A 16,804-nucleotide genomic window follows, 5' to 3' on the forward strand; every position below is an offset into this window, starting at 1 on the left:
CAAAATTCAGGTACTTCCTGGATGACATTCAACCGGTATCAACGGACTCAGTCCGTGTGAACAACACATACCACCTCCTGTTGCTTAGCTTGTCTTAACAAAGCAAGCAGGATCCATCGCTTCATGAGGTTCTCGCAACACGCTCTGCCTACCATCACTGCAAAACAAGGTGTATCGTGATTCGTCCAACCACATGACTTTTTTCCATTGTTCCACTGTCCAATCACGACGTTCTCGTCGCCACTTCAAGAGGATTTTTCCTTTTTTTTTCTCTGAACCAAGTAGCTTCCGAATAGGGACGACTGCCAATACCCAATGTCTTCAATTTCCTGAGTATGGTATAGGTTGAAATAGGACAGTTGGCTTGATTGAATTCAGATGTTATTTGCTGCACACTGTCCTATTCTTTCATTCAGTCCTCCTTAGAGTACGAAGGCTTCGCTCTTGAAGTATTTACGCCTTTGTGATGTGTAAGAACCGCTTGGTTCCAGTCATTAAAAGCCTTTGGGATGGATGCTTTGAGACCCAGTTATGTCTTTCATTTCTTCAATTGGCTGCTGCTAAACGTACACCGACAATACGACTTTTTTCAAAGTCTGATAGATCACCATTTTCCACATTTTGGCTTCAGATTACTGAAGTCGAACAGCCTCTACAGTCTTTATACTCAACGAGCAATAGGTCATCACCTCAAGTCACAGCTTCCTTGTATCTATTTGTATTTCTTCTGTCTATGACTCTCTGAATATAAAGGTTCGTACTATTTTGGCCAATGCAGATTGAAGATAGTATTTCTATCGCTACTTTTCAACATAGTCACCAAAGCAGTTCCAATGCGACAAGTTTCTGCATTCCACTGTCATTGAAGTTGTCAGGGATGCTCTGAGATAGACAGGGACTACATGTCGAGTTTCTTGGGCATTGTTATGGGCATTTCTTTTCACAAAGTGGCTGAGTTAGTTGGTCTCAAGAGAGGACAGTATGGTTTTTTCTCCCGTAAACGGTTTTTCGTCCAGCAAACCTACTAAAAAACACACTCAATTTACAGACATTATACACGGCCCAATATGGCCCAAGTTAAAATTAAAAAGTCAGAATTCCCTCGCCAAGACAGTAGCAAAAATCAACCCTCTCACTGAGCCAACCAACAGACAGCGCCCCCTCACTATGTTATGGTAGCATTCACCCCATTCTTGTGTGCCAATTTATATCCATCTTCTGCTGTTTTCTTTGAAACATGTTTTCGATGTGCTCCGTTTCGGATGGGGGGGGCCCTCTCCCTGTTCTCTGAGATCTCGAACAAGTACGACACGTGAAGGACGCCGCTTTTAACAACAAAAACAATTAAGACATGATGAGTTTACTTTTATCTTTCTTGGACAGTTGCTACTTGGTGGCGAATGCCTACACGAGATTCAGATAAAACAGAAGATGGATAACCATTGACAGTTATGTGCCGTGACCTCGCCTTGAATTTTTTACGCCCCCTCCCCCGAAGAAAATCCCATCAGTTTAACTGATCTCAGTAGCAAATTTATCCCTCTGCTCCATATTTCACAGCTTCTTACATGTAAATACCTACGCACGAAATTTGTCTTCGCTTCAAAACAAATCTTTCATGTCACCAAGCTGCATTTTACAGAATCCGACTCGTCACCAAGGTTGCATGCAAACAGAACGGAACCTAAGTCCTTGTTTACAAACCCCTTTTATTCACGAGGGAATAAACATGCGAAGATATCCTAGCTAATATATTTTACCACAATTCTCAGAGGACTGTGGTTGTGTGGTTTGAATTTTAACCGCAAAAAAATCCGAAATTCTTTTAGAAATGTCTAAATTAATTGCCTCAGTTGGGTTATTGCTTCAATTTTAGATTACCTTCTGATTTAATGAGATATTTAATTATTTTAATGAATCATTCATTTCTTTTTTTTTTGATCGGAATGCCTCGAAATTTGAAAAATTTTATATTAGAAAGTCTATATTAATTCTATTTTCATCCCGCAAAACAGGAAAATCGACAATAGAGTACTCAATTGAAAAAAACTATATACTGAAGCCTCATGGCTTATTTCTATTTATAAAATAACCCAACGCCACCCTCCTAATAGTTTAGTATTAGTCAGGTGAAAGGACCTTAAACACCTCTATGAGGTCACTATTCAAGTGTAGTCTCCAGGCTCTGCATATTTAAAGCCGTCTCCCATCAGGCACTCCATTAGACACTCTAAAGAAGTTCTATGTCCTTTTTTCAGACGAGACCTACAGATCTGATTGTAATATTCCAAATATGGTCTCGCCATCGTTTTACAAAGAGGAATAATCATCCTCCCTGCTAGCAAAGGTCGTACAGATCTCCCTGATCGTCTGCTGACACTACAAGAAAAACTTCATCTACTTGTATCACTACAGCTACAGAAGAACCACCATTATTCTCCATTAGTCTGGGCCCTCGTGGGTAGCACAGTTGGCAGGATGGCCATCCTCTCCACACTTGGGTGGAAAAGACCTGAGTACGGATCCCGTCGATGATGGGAGGAATTTTTCTGGCTCTTTTTTACAATGTGGTTGAGTTAGTCGGTCTCAGGCGAGGACAGCATGGATTTTTTCTCTCAGAAACTCCCCACGTCGGATGGAAAAGACCAGAGTTCGACTCCTGTCAATGAGGTAAGCCACAATCTGGTATAAATCGCTGATGTGCCTAAAATCCAACAACAACCAACAGTAAGCTCTTATTTATTCGAATTCAACAGAATAATAGACCAATGAAAAACAACATTATAAATATAGATTCCTTCCAACGGCTAAACAGACCTGACAGCAGTGAACCATGCTCGATATAAGGGTGTCCATAAGATCTGTGGCAACAAATCCCATTCATCCACAGAACAGACCTTAGCTCACCAAGTGACTAAGAAGTTGGCTGTAGGAGTGCAATGTAATGCCGGCATTCCACACATGTTCGATCGGATTTAAAACTGAGGATTTTGCTGGCCACGGCAGTCGTTGGATATCTTTAGTTTAAATATATTCCTCCGCCACTTGAGCTCTATGTGCAGTGGCGTTGTCGTGCATGAAAGCGAAATATGACATTAATTTCAAGAGAGGAACTGTAAATAACAATTCCTGTGTTATTGTTTCTTTATCCACATAAATAAATCCAAATTACATGCTGGAATGTTCCGGCATTCAATTGAAATTTAGTATTGGCAGGTGAAACGAAAACATGTAAATATTATGAAGGTCCCAAGGGGGAGCCGTGAGGAATCCCTAGAGTCCAATCTTGATTGTGAATTGTAACTATAGCCGTGCAATTCTTGAAGACTCTTCCCAATGGACTGAAGGCGGTTGCGTTTTATGTATATAATTAAAGCAACAAAACATGAGAAGTAACACAATGAAATGCATAGGCCAGGCCTAAAAATGCGATGTCAGTTTGAACATCAAGGTCTAAATTATGATGAACGAAAGCGAGTTTCCCTTTCCATCTGCTGTCTGAGATCCCACACCGGGAATAAGAATTTAGAAAATTTTTGCGCTAATTTGGCAGTGAATAAATTGGACATCCAGGCAAGGAAGCCAAGCCTAAAAGAAGAGGGTGACCTAGTATTGACTTACTAATTGACATCCTCAAAGATTATGACATAAAATATGGGTTTCAACAACGTTTACATTAGAAGATTTAGGTAACGAGTCCAGGCCAGGTGAGAAGTAACTGGGTCTGTTACATATGGGGTGAGGTAGAAGTGATACTATCCGTTTGGCTACCCCGGAGGGTGAGGTTCAATTAGCGAATATAATATGGGTTATAATATCAACAAGGCGATTTCAGAAACTCATCAAGGATCTTGATATGTTCTGGTAAAATTGGAGGAGAAAGAATCCTCTGTCCATGTCAGTCCAAAAATTGAAGACAATTTTGTTATATGAATGACCCAATATTCCTTGTGTCACTTTTCATGACACCCATGATTCAGGCCAACTGCGGTCTGGCCTGATTCATGGGGGTCTACTCTATTAACGCATGATCCTAATAAGGTGGTCAGGTAGTGTACGTTTGTAACGTTGTGAAATAAACTTCGAGTATGAAAGAAAGGTATTTATGATACCGTACTGTAGCCAATATTTATTTTACAAATTAAAATCTTTTTTTTATTTATTTATTATGTGATTATTTTAATTAAAAATATTTGTATTATTAAATTAATTAAAATTACTGATTTATAAATATGTTAATTGTTTATAAATACTAAGTTATTCAAAGATACCTTTTGTTTCACGAAGGATGCATTCTAATAATTATAATATCAATAACATTATGTATTATGAAAGCTAATGCGCATGCGCTGTTTAATTTTGTTTTAAAAAAAATTTTTGTAATATCTATGCCAGTAAATGTGCAAATATAATATTTTGAACATTTGTTCTAATATAATTTGCACACGTCAATTATATATACTAAATTAATAAAAAAATTATTATAAAAACTATAAATTAAAAATATATACTAAACCAAATACCTAAATATAATTAAACTAAATGTATACAGATAAATTTAGTTTAATTTTGTTATTTTGTATAAATACTAATCAAATCTCTACTATATTTATATTTTCCAAATTAAAATCTTTTTTATTCATTATGTGATTATTTTAATTTAACAAATATGTATTTATTAAATTCATTAAAATTAATGATATATAAATAAACTTTTTAACGTTGAATACTTATAAATACAAAGTTATTAAAACACCATTTTTATCAAGACGCATTATAATAATTATCATATCAATAAAAATTAAAGTACAGAAAGTTAAGTAAACAAATGCGCATGCGTTAATTAATTTTGTTTAATGTGCAAATGATAATATTTTGAACATTTATTCTAATATAATTTGCACACGTCAATTATATGTACTAAATTAATAAAAAAATATTTATTTGTAATTTATATAACTATAAATTAAGAATATATACTAAACCAGATATCTAAATATAATTAAAAGAAATCTATACAGAGAAATTTAGTTTAATTTTGTATAAATGCTAATCAAATCCCTACTATATTTATAAATATTTTCCAAATTAAAATCTTTTTATTCATTATGTGATATTTTAATTTAACAAATATGTATTTATTAAATTAATTAAAATTAATGATATATAAATATACTTTTTAACGTTCAATGTTTATAAATACAAAGTTATTCAAACACCTTTTTTTACCAAGACGCATTATAATAATTTTCATATCAATAAAAATAACGTACAGAAAGTTAAGTAAACTGAAATGCGCATGCGTTGATTATTATTTTGGTAATATTTAAGCAAATAAATGTACAAATGATAATATTTTGAACATTTATTCTAATATAATTTTCACACATCAATTATATGTACTAAATTAATAAAAAAATTATTTATTTTTAATTTATATAACTATAAATAAACCAAATATCTAAATATAATTAAAATAAATCTATATATAGATTTAGTTTAATTTTGCTATTTTGTATAAATCATTTACATTTTGAACACTGCAAAACATTAACCATTTTTAAACAAAAAATTAAAATTATTAAATGTCTACCTTCCATACTAAAAATACAAAATATTCGAAAGAGAAATAAACCAATGATTTAAAATATAAATTTATATATAATAAATATCTTAATTACTTTTGGTCCAGGTCCAATGAGCATCACCTGATCACTACCAAAACAAACTTTACATAACTGAATACAAGAATCCATGTTTATTCAAATTTTAAAACAAATACGCGCGTAGTGTAGCTCGGTAGCGTATTTCTTCAAATATAAGATCGAGTACGCTAACACGTTCATATTTTTGGCTTTCCTAGAAACTCTGTTTACCATCGACGCAGACGCGAAAAAAGAAAGAAAGAAAAAGAAAAAAAAAATAGTCCCGTTCCGGTATAATGCTAATGGCTGGGTAAAGCAGCTTAGGTTGCCAACATTACATGTGCATGGCGCTTAATTCAAGAGAGAGAGAGAGAGAGAGAGTGAGAGAGAGAGTGAGTCGGTTTTGAGGCTTGCTTCGCATGTGAGCTCATTTACATATAGCATGTTTGTTTACTTTTTCCATTATAGGATTCTTCCAGTTTTTGAATGTTTTTGAAGTGCACATACCAGGATAATAACTTCACTTTGTTCCCCGATGTGTAATTAATAATAATTTAAATTAATAATTGTATTAAGCTCTTGTTACTATCCTTTATATTGCAGATTTTTAAAGCTTTGAAAATAATATGCAAGAATGTAGATTTTTGCGTCTGGAAGTATTTTTCTGAGGATTCATTACCCCTTCTTGTAATTCTAGGTACTTATTCATATCGGTCCCAGACTTCAGCGTCTAATTCGGACTGAACCAAAAACGATTATTGAGTTAGAATGCAAAATTTTAAAATGGACTACATCTTCAGCCATTTTCAATTCACTGTAGGATGAAGGCCTCTCCAGCAACTTTCCAGTTTCTTCTGTTATGGACAATGGCCGTCTATTTACTGCCCATGAACTCGTGAATTTCATCTGTCCATCTCCGTTGTTGTCTTTCATGTTTTCTTTTAGCTCTTCTTGAGTACCATTCTGTTATTTTCTTACTCCATCTGTCATCATGCTTTCAAGCTGTGTCCTGCCCAAATCCATTTCAGTTCTTTAGTTTGATAAGAATGTCCTTTACTTGAGTTTGCTGCCTAATCCATGTGTTTCTCTTCTCACCCAACAGTCTGATTCCTAATATAATTCGTTCCATTCTTCATTGTGTAGTTCTCAGCTTCTCTTCCATTCTTTTGGTGACTGCTCAAGTTTCACTTTCATAAGTCATGGTGTGGAGTATACTGGACAAACTGGGATATTACTCCTAAGTATGTGACTATATTTCCTGAATGCTGTCCATCCGATCCAGCCATTTATCATTACTATAGCCCAAGATAAGTATATGAATCCACCTTTTCCTTCAATGATTATCATTGCAATTTTAATCAATGAAATGGACTACAAAACACCAAAACTTTTGTTCACTAGTGTGGTTTTACTTTATTCAGAAAGATTGGAAGACATTTATTTATTTATATAATGTAGATGATTCCGGTCCATAAGACAAACCAGACACGTAAATGTGAAGAACGGAATCTTTTTGAATAACGTAAAACTACACTAATGGACAAAAGTTAAGGTGTGGTGCAAGTGAAAATGAGCATGCACATATCGTTATGATATGCAAATAAGGGCTCGCGGATAGAAGGCACGGGTTGGGTTCGAATCCTATCGCGATTAGTAGATCTCGAGCGAGAATTGCGTGGGTTCACTTCTCTCGAAACTAAGGATTCTTATTTGGCAAATAATATAACCAGTAATGTCATCTAGCACAGGTATGGAGAACCCTAGGGCACACTGCAAGATTTTCTACATGGCGCATGGTAATAATTATTAAATTTGCATATTCCTACGTTCATACACCTGTCCAAGTAGCTTGAGTAAAGGTTTTTATAGTTGAAATGAACAAAACTGGCGCTTAGTTGGTTAAGATTAAACAAACTTTTCATAACAGAAGTTTCCTAAGCCGAAGCAACTACACCTACACTATGTTATATCTAATAAAGGCGTGTTATTTGGTTGTTTGCTGGATTACTGTGGCAAGATTATGACCACTGGACTACCAGCTTCGGTAGTCCATCATCTGCTGCATGTGATCCCAGATCATGGATGTGCAAGTGTGTGATCACAGGCCGATTTGAATGGTGGCCCTTGTGGGAAGCACAGTCGGTAGAATCGCCGTCCTCCCCACACCGGGTAGAAAAGACTTGAGTTCGAGTCTCGTCGATGGCGTGAGAAATTTTTATGGGCCTTTTTCACAATGTGGCTGAGGTATTCGGTCTCAGGCGAGGGTAGCATGGTTTTTTCTCCCGGAAACTCTAGTTTTTCATCCAGCAAACAGAAAATCGACCACAGAATACACGCAATTTACAGGCAGTATACACGAGTAATATGGCTTTAGTTGCTAATGCTCATAAAAACCCTACTAAAACAACAACAACAACAACATTTAAATGGTGTAGGGGCTTAAAAATCGATAAAATTTGCTAATTCCAGCTTCGACAGAAGAGGCTCCTTTAATAGCATTGTGGCATTAAGGGCAAGTTACTGCTATGGATTAAGGGATGATTCATTGGAAGAAGACAGACGGTAGTTATCAATGGGCACTGCTCTGTGTGGACTAATGTTATTTGTGGAGTCCCACAGAGTGTGGTACAGGGCCCATTGGTGTTTTCTGTATTTAACGTATTGATGAAGGAACATCAGACTTAATGTCGAAGTTTTGCAGATAATACAAAGGTTGTCAGGGTTGTTAATGACAGTAATGGGAGTGTACTACTGCAACAGGATCTAGAAATGTTGGGCAGATTGATTGAGAAATGGCAATCGAAGTTTAACATTGACAAATGCAAGGTACTGCATATTGGTAGCAGTATCCCCAGAGTAATGTACCAACTGTGTGGTACTACGTTCAGGGTAGTGGAGAATGAAAAAGACTCGGAGATGTGTGCAGTCAGATATGAAGTTCTCTGAGCAATGCAGACAGGCTGCCAGGACAGCTCATGGGATTTTGTCAATGATATACAGGAATTTTGCTAGCAGGGATAAGGAGCTGATTATCCCTTTGTACAAAGCCATGCTTAGGCCACATCTTGAGTAGCATATATAGGTCTGGAGGAATCATTTTAAGAAGGATGTTGAGCTGCTGGAACGGGTACAGAGAAGTGTAACGAATTGGTGAGGGGAACAGAGAGGTGCTCTTACCAAAAAGGCTGCTTCAGTTCTGCAAATTGCAGAGTCGGGAGACTAGGCACCTGCAAGGAGATCTGGCTGAGGTGTTTAAGGCTTTGAATGACTTCAGCAAATTGACTGCTGATGGGATTGTTCCTCTTGCTCAGACTATGTGAAAAATCTTTCTTTGTTTTTGGCTGATGCTCTCTAAGCTTGCTTTCTTGCATCATTTTCCACTGTACTAGTACTAAAACTAGTGCTAATATTAATTCTTCTATTATCCGACAGGATTCGATCTTCTCTAAACGAGTGACGAAACCACTGTACTGTCACTGACAATGAACCCAAGAGAAATTGCCCAAAGTGATTTTAACAAATCAATCCAAATTGAGTCTACAGACCAATTCAGGTTAATACTGAATGTGGAGAGATGCGAATATACCAAGAACTGATCTAAACCAGCTCATAAACATCAGAAGATCAGACAAGGATGGGGAAGGCATGGGGATCTGAAACTATTTGCCTGTCATGTGATGCAATTATGGAGTTGGACATGAACTATGATTGATGTTAGGAATAGAAGGGAAAACGTTAACCCCTCTAACACACTTTTTTAATGATGCAGCAGGTTTCGAGTTCCTTCTAATGGACGATAATACTCCCATCCCATTTATTTATGGCAAAAGAAACAACCAAGATAAACGTCTGGATCTCCAAAACGTTTCTTTTTTTTTTTGTTAAATAATTGTCACAGTTTAAGATCATATAACTCCCCTATCTTTTTTAAAACTACTCTGATTTCTAAAAATTCTACTTCACGAATGCATGCCAAATACAGAAGTGGACAAAATAAAGGAAACACCTATGATAAGAGTTACAGGTGTGCACTAATATGGATGGATTCACCCTTTGCTTTTAAAATAGTTTGTGTTCTACGTAGAAGGATTCAAATAAATCTTGAATTGTCTTCAGATGAATATTGGCCCATTGTTCATGGAGGGACGCTTCAAGCTCGAGTGATGAAGGTGGAGGAAATCTGCTTCTCACTTTCCTCTCCAAATATGCCCACACTGACTCAATACCATTTAATTCTGGTGATTGTGCAGGCCATGAGAGATGCTTAGCATCAGTTTCGTGCACCTCAAACCAAGACTGGATACATCTGGTTGTGTGTATTGGAGCGTTATCATCTTTAAATATCACATCGTTTGTGGGAAACAATGTTTGCACCATGGATGAACCTGGTCACTGAGAATATAAAGGTAATCAGTGGGTGGCAGTAATTCGTCCATTCAAAGTGACAACAGGAACTAAAGAATACCAAGATATTGGTGCCCAAACCATTGTTGATCTTCCTCCATGGTTAACTGTTGCACATAATAGTCAGGATGATGCAACAGCAATAGCAACTATGCCATTAATTTCATCTCAATGAAGTTCTCGCCGAAGTATTGTACTCTGTAGTTATTTTTCAGGCAGTAGATTTAAGTTTTCATATAGGTGTTTCCATTATTTTGTCCACTCCTTGTATATGCTATAAGTTATATATTTTAGCGTAAAATAAATGGTTAATAATAATCATTTTATGCAATTTGCATAAAATTGAACATATATATATACGTTGACATTGACATGGATATGCAAGAGCGTGCACCACGGAAAAAAAACTACAAACTTATTTTGGAATCCCCGGAGATGAGACAGGGGGATTAGAAAAAGGGGGATGGATAGGTTAAAGCTGAGTCATCAACAGTAACTAACACTGGGGACTGTCAGAGAATGACGTCAAAAGAGATGAGTCACTGAATCGTCCGCCAAGGTAGCTACAATATATTTAACCAGTGGAGCAGACTTGGTTGATTTTCTTTCTCTCTCTATCTCTCTCTCTCGTGGAATAAACTTCATCTGTGAAGGGGTGAAAGGGTTAAGAAGGTGAAGAAATGGGTTACTGTTCACTAAATGGCACTGTTTATAATTATTATTAGGCAACAGAACTGTTAATTGCAATTCAATTAACAGGTCCGATATCTTTTTATAGTTCCTTAACAGTTCCGATAGCTTTTATCTATCTATTTGTATAGCATCAGGGGATGTAAGTTAAATGCAGCAAACAGGCCATCTGGTGGTGTATGCTATAAGTTTCTGGCATAAAAAAAGGTATTTGTCACTAGGTGGCCTAATTCGTGGCATTCCACACATATCTTAAGTTTAAGGACTTTGTGCGCTGAATATCACTGTTGATGACGCCATTTTTTATGCTAAGGATCGAAAAGAATGTTATGCAAATTAAGCAAATGGTCTTTTGAGATAACTTTCAAAAATATTTGGAATTTTGTGACTTTGTTATTTAAGGAACATCATCGGTGTATTTGCACTACAATCCGAATTGTCCCAGTTGGATAGCATTGCTGTGAACTTTGTTGTTGTCCAAGTAGGACAACAGAACGTGTGGTGTTGTCTATGACTAACTGCACGGTTAACACAATGGTCTTGATTCTTACAGCGGAGCAAACTTGCCTTTGAAATGAGTCGTCCTGGTATTGCATTACTTTCAAGGAATCATTTGTTTAAAATATGACTGCTTTAACAGCCTGTTTCAATGCTAGCTGGTCCCTCATCCGTCTCTAGTGGCAACAAGCAAACGAATGCCCAATTAACCTTATGATCGTTTGAAAGTAGTGCAATATCGGGGCAACCCAATAAAAAGGCAAGTTTGTTCTACTATGAGGATTCGCACTATTGGATCCTCCTTCGTTGATGGATTTGATTCCACACAATCACGGTTTACTTTTCCACCATTATAAGCAGGTAAAATTCACTAGTTGGGGTCACTTTTTGCTTCATTACTACAAAAATTTAATTATGAAATTTTAAATTTGATTTTTAAACGTTTTCTTAATTTTTAAAATTAATTATGAAATATCTTCATACACCATTTCTTGTTATCTAAATGTAAACTATAATTGGAGTTCGATGCATTTATTGAGCAGTACTTCCAGTTCGCCCAAACGCAAATGTTGTCGAGATTATCCTGAAAGCAATTACTCCGAAGTTGCGGTGTCGGGGAACGATATTGCCGTCACACGGTGCAATCGAACTGCCCCAAACTTGACCTCTCCGCTCACTTAAGAAAAAACCCCCAAGACTTACCGTGCCGATAATCATCACTGACAGTGTTCCTTCCCCTCGCTGGCCTCCACCATTTCCTTCCGTTTTGTTTTAGTAGCGTTACTTGCGTTTGGCCGACGCACGAGATCTCCGCTGTCATCGCTCAGTCGCTTTGCCACCTCGACATTGGCCGAGCCAACTCGCCAAACGTACAGGACGTTTCGCCTCGTTCTTATCCTTACCGATTCGGCACGGCACGTGTTTCTGATTTTCTTCCTCCATTCGCACTTTTTGCCGTATTTATAGCCGCACGAACTCCCACAAGACCCCCCGCTGTCTAAGTCTGCGCCGAGCGTGACATCCGACAGCTGTTGAGTACTCGCATTTTTTATAGTTCTCTTGACCCTCGTTGTAGCCGACGTCGAGGAAAATGTTTCGCTAAGCGAGAACGTGTATTCGATCACTTTACATTCATTTATTCTCCAACCATTGCACAGTACGTGTTCTTAAGGGAAAAATCGTCTTTGGTGGGATGAACAATATTGTTTGTTTATTGTAAACAATATCGTTTTGTTGGTTGAAGAATATTGTTCGTTTGTTGGTTGAAGAATATTGTTCGTTTGTTGGTTGAACAATATTGTTATATTGCTTGTTTATTATAAACAATATTGTTGGTTTGTTCATTGGACAATACTCTTTGTTGGTTGAACAATACAGTAGTTTTATATTGTTGGTTGGACAATATTGTTATGGTTTGTTGGACAATATTGTTTGTTGATTGGACAATATTGTTGTATTGTTTCTTTATTGTAAACGATACTGTTTGTTGGTTGGACAATATCGTTATATTGTTTTTTTTTCCTTGGCCAATACTGTTATATTGTTTGTTTGTTTTTTTGTTGAACAATATTGTCATATTGCTTGTTTATTATAAACAATATTGTTGGTTTGTTCATTGGACAATACTCTTTGTTGGTTGAACAATACAGTAGTTTTATATTGTTGGTTGGACAATATTGTTATGGTTTGTTGGACAATATTGTTTGTTGATTGGACAATATTGTTGTATTGTTTCTTTATTGTAAACGATACTCTTTGTTGGTTGGACAATATCGTTATATTGTTTTTTTTTCCTTGGCCAATACTGTTATATTGTTTGTTTGTTTTTTTGTTGAACAATATTGTCATATTGCTTGTTTATTATAAACAATATTGTTGGTTTGTTCATTGGACAATACTCTTTGTTGGTTGAACAATACAGTAGTTTTATATTGTTGGTTGGACAATATTGTTATGGTTTGTTGGACAATATTGTTTGTTGATTGGACAATATTGTTGTATTGTTTCTTTATTGTAAACGATACTGTTTGTTGGTTGGACAATATCGTTATATTGTTTTTTTTTCCTTGGCCAATACTGTTATATTGTTTGTTTGTTTTTTTGTTGAACAATATTGTCATATTATTTGTTTATTGTAAACAATACTGTTTTTTGATTGGACAATATTATTATATTGTTTGTTTATTGTAAACGATACTGTTCGTTGGTTGGACAATATTGCTTTTTTTTTGGACAATATTGTCCAATCAACAAACTAACAATATTGTCTAACCAACAGAAAACAGTATTGTTTTTTTTCTTGGACAATATTGTTATAGTGTTTGTTTGTTGGTTGAACAATATTGTCATATTGTTTGTTTATTGTAAACGATACTGTTTCTTGGTTAGACAATATCGTTATATTGTTGTTTTTTTTTTTCGTAGGCCAATAGTGTTATATTGTTTGTTTGTTGGTTGAATAAGCCACTGGGATGCTTTTAGTAAAACGTGACTGTGGGAGTGTATTATACCTGTGTCCAACAATAAACAAACAATATTGTTTGCTGACCACTCGCCGTAGCCGAGTGGTCAGGTCACAGGTGCATAAGTACACGTGCCTTGAGTGACCGGAGTTCAAGCCCATGACTGCTAAATACGGTGCTGTTTCTTGTATTCTATCTATCTTGTGAACTCTTCTGACCGTTTCGTCGTCCCGGAGTATAAACAGAAAATTTATTAATATTGTTTGTTTATTGTAAACGATACTGTTTGTTGGTTGGACAATATTGTTTTTTTTTTTTTTTTGGACAATATTGTCCAATCAGCAAACCAACAATATTGCGTAACTAATAAATAGTATCGTTCACAATAAACAAACAGTATTGTTTTTTTTCTTGGACAATACCGTTATATTTTTTGTTTGTTGGTTAAACAATATTGTTATATTCCTTGTTTATTGTAAACAATACTGTTGTTTGTTGGCTGAACAATATTGTTATATTGGTTTTTACTGTAAACAATACTGTTTGTTGGTTGAACAATATTGTTATGTTTGTTTGTTGGTTGAACAATATTGTTATATTGTTCAATTCAGTTGAAAGATAATATTGTCCTTCCTTGGGGGAGAGCGAGCGACCGTGACCTCCTCCCTCGTCAATAAATTTGTACATCCCTTGATATAAAGCGTTCAAAAACGCCCTCTAAAGGACATTAGCTTAGCTGTTCGTGGAAGAATTCAGTGTAAATTATGCAGTAAATAAATTGGTTTTAATTATGCAAATGTAGTTTTTATTGCGATCAATTTTAAAAGTAAAATTATGAAAATCGTAGAAAGAGAAATAAAGAACAAAAGAGTAGTTGGTTGTATTTTGGTGAAGATTGTTCCTGGGGGAGTGGGAATGAAAGTGGAACAAGCGAAGAAAGATCGTGATGGATGGATGGATGCCAATCCTGACGTTTTTTCAGGAGCCGCACCGTACTGGCTTCTGTTGCCGCTTCCGAAATGCGACACCGTACATTATATCTGTTGCTACGGATGTACGGAGCACGACCATTTCCCCGTTTCTAATTTTTCTATAAATTTATATAAAATACTAATCAATCTTATATAAAAATTTTATAATTTATCTTGTGTAGTTTACATTATTTAAAATAATTTTTCCTCAGATTTATGAGCATTGCTCACCAGGTGGCGTGGCAATTCCTTAATGAATTTTAAGGAATGGTTAAAATCGCCAGAGGGCTTTTGACGCGTTGCAGTTGTGCCCCATTTTAAGAGATGTCTGTTAAAGGAAGCAGAAAGACTGTTTCTTGCTGCAAATCCCTTCCGGTTGCACATTAAACAGCTTCAAAGGAGCTGTAAGCGCAGCCGACACTTCGGTACCCTGCACCCGCCTACGAATAAGCGTCTCCTAAATGTCGTTTTCGTTCAGATGTCCTTCGGATAATTGCAGACAGTCGGAGAGACGAAAGAGAAAGTTGTGTGCAAATGCTGGGAAAACAATAAACCGCGCTATTGTGAGATGTAAAAGCCACACGAGAGTATTTTCGGCACAACAGCACCTATAGTTGGACGCAGCTATTTTCAGAAAGATTTCAATTTCTCTTTAAATAGGACGCCACCAGAAGGATTTCTTACCTTGTGGGCCGTTGACACCACACTGGGTTATGTCAGTTGACATGCAGGGCACAAAGCCCACTGGACGTGCACAAAAACAGTCTTCGAATACTTAATAGTCCAACAATAGATAATAGTCCAACAATAGATCATAGTTAATCGTCAAACAATATATATTAAGTAATAGTTAATTGTGCAACAATAGATATTAAGTAATAGTCCAACAATAGTTAATAGTCCAACAATAGATATTAGTTAATAGTCCAACAATAGATAATAGTCCAACAATAGATATTAGTTAATCGTCCCACAATAGATATTAAGTAATAGTTAATAGTCCAACAATAGATCATAGTTAATAGTCCAACAATAGATATTAAGTAATAGTTAATCATCCAGCAATAGATATTAAGTAATAGTTAATTGTCCAACAATAGATCATAGCTAATAGTCCCACTATTAACTAATAGTTAATAGTCTAACAATAGATAGTTAATAGTCATTAACTATCTATTGTTAATATTGTTATAGTGTTTAGAATTAGTGTTTAGAATTAGAAAAAGTTATAGAATTAGGCAATACTGTAGTTAATAATCCATTAGGCAATAGCTAATAGTCCAACAAGAATATTATGTACTAGCTAATAGTCCAACAATTGATATTAAGTAATAGTACAAACACAAATAAGAGTTAATAGTCCAAGTTATAGAATTAGGCAATACTGTAGTTAATAATCCATTAGGCACTAGGTAATAGTTTAACATTAGATATTAAGTAATAGTTAATTGTCCAACAATAGATATTAAGTAATAGCTTAATAATAGATATTAGTTAATAGTCCAACAATAGATATTAGGTAATAGTACAAACACAAATAAGAGTTAATAGTCCAAGTTATAGAATTAGGCAATACTGTAGTTAATAGTCCATTAGGCACTAGCTAATAGTCCAACAATAAATATAAGGTAACAGTTTAACAATAGATATTAAATAACAGTTAATTGTCCAACAATAGATATTAGGTAATAGTTTAACAATAGATATTAAGCAATAGTTTAACAGTAGATATTAGGTAATAGTACAAACACAAATAAGAGTTAATAGTCCAAGTTATTGAATTAGGCGATAGTTAACAGTCGATTAGGCACTAGCTAATAGTCCAACACAGATATTAGGCAACAGTTAATAATCCAACAAAAGCTATTAAACAAGAGTTAATAGTGAAACAATTGATAATAGTTAACAGTCCAGCAGTTGATAGTTAGCACTCCAATAAGGGATAAGTTACCAGTCTATCATCAGATGACAGTTAATATTTGGACAATAGTTAATAGTCCAACAATAAATAATGATTAGTAATTCAACAATAGATATTAGACTAACAATACATATTAGGTTACTAGTCCAACTATGGATAACAGTTCAACAACAGATATTAGGGAATAGTTAATAGTCTAACAATAGATATGTG

At 35.4% G+C, this 16,804-nt stretch overlaps 1 protein-coding gene across 2 annotated transcripts in view; it reads right to left on the bottom strand.

Moving 5' to 3' along the window:
* LOC150077029 (potassium channel, subfamily K, member 16-like) overlaps positions 1-16,804 on the bottom strand; it is a 106,282-nt gene that overhangs the window by 61,311 nt on the left and 28,167 nt on the right. The window contains exon 1 of one of the 2 annotated variants that reach the window (XM_090386271.1): positions 5,682-5,734. The exons of the other annotated variant lie outside the window; for it this stretch is intronic. Coding sequence (XP_090242397.1) covers positions 5,682-5,705 — 24 coding nt within the window. The 5' untranslated portion in view covers positions 5,706-5,734. Of the gene's footprint in view, positions 1-5,681; positions 5,735-16,804 lie in introns of those variants that run through there. 2 annotated transcript variants of the gene reach the window in all.

Source organism: Mastigoproctus giganteus, chromosome 12 (genome assembly GCF_048544385.1).
Source record: "Mastigoproctus giganteus isolate SK-2022 chromosome 12, ASM4854438v1, whole genome shotgun sequence".
NCBI classification, from domain to species: domain Eukaryota; kingdom Metazoa; phylum Arthropoda; class Arachnida; order Uropygi; family Thelyphonidae; genus Mastigoproctus; species Mastigoproctus giganteus.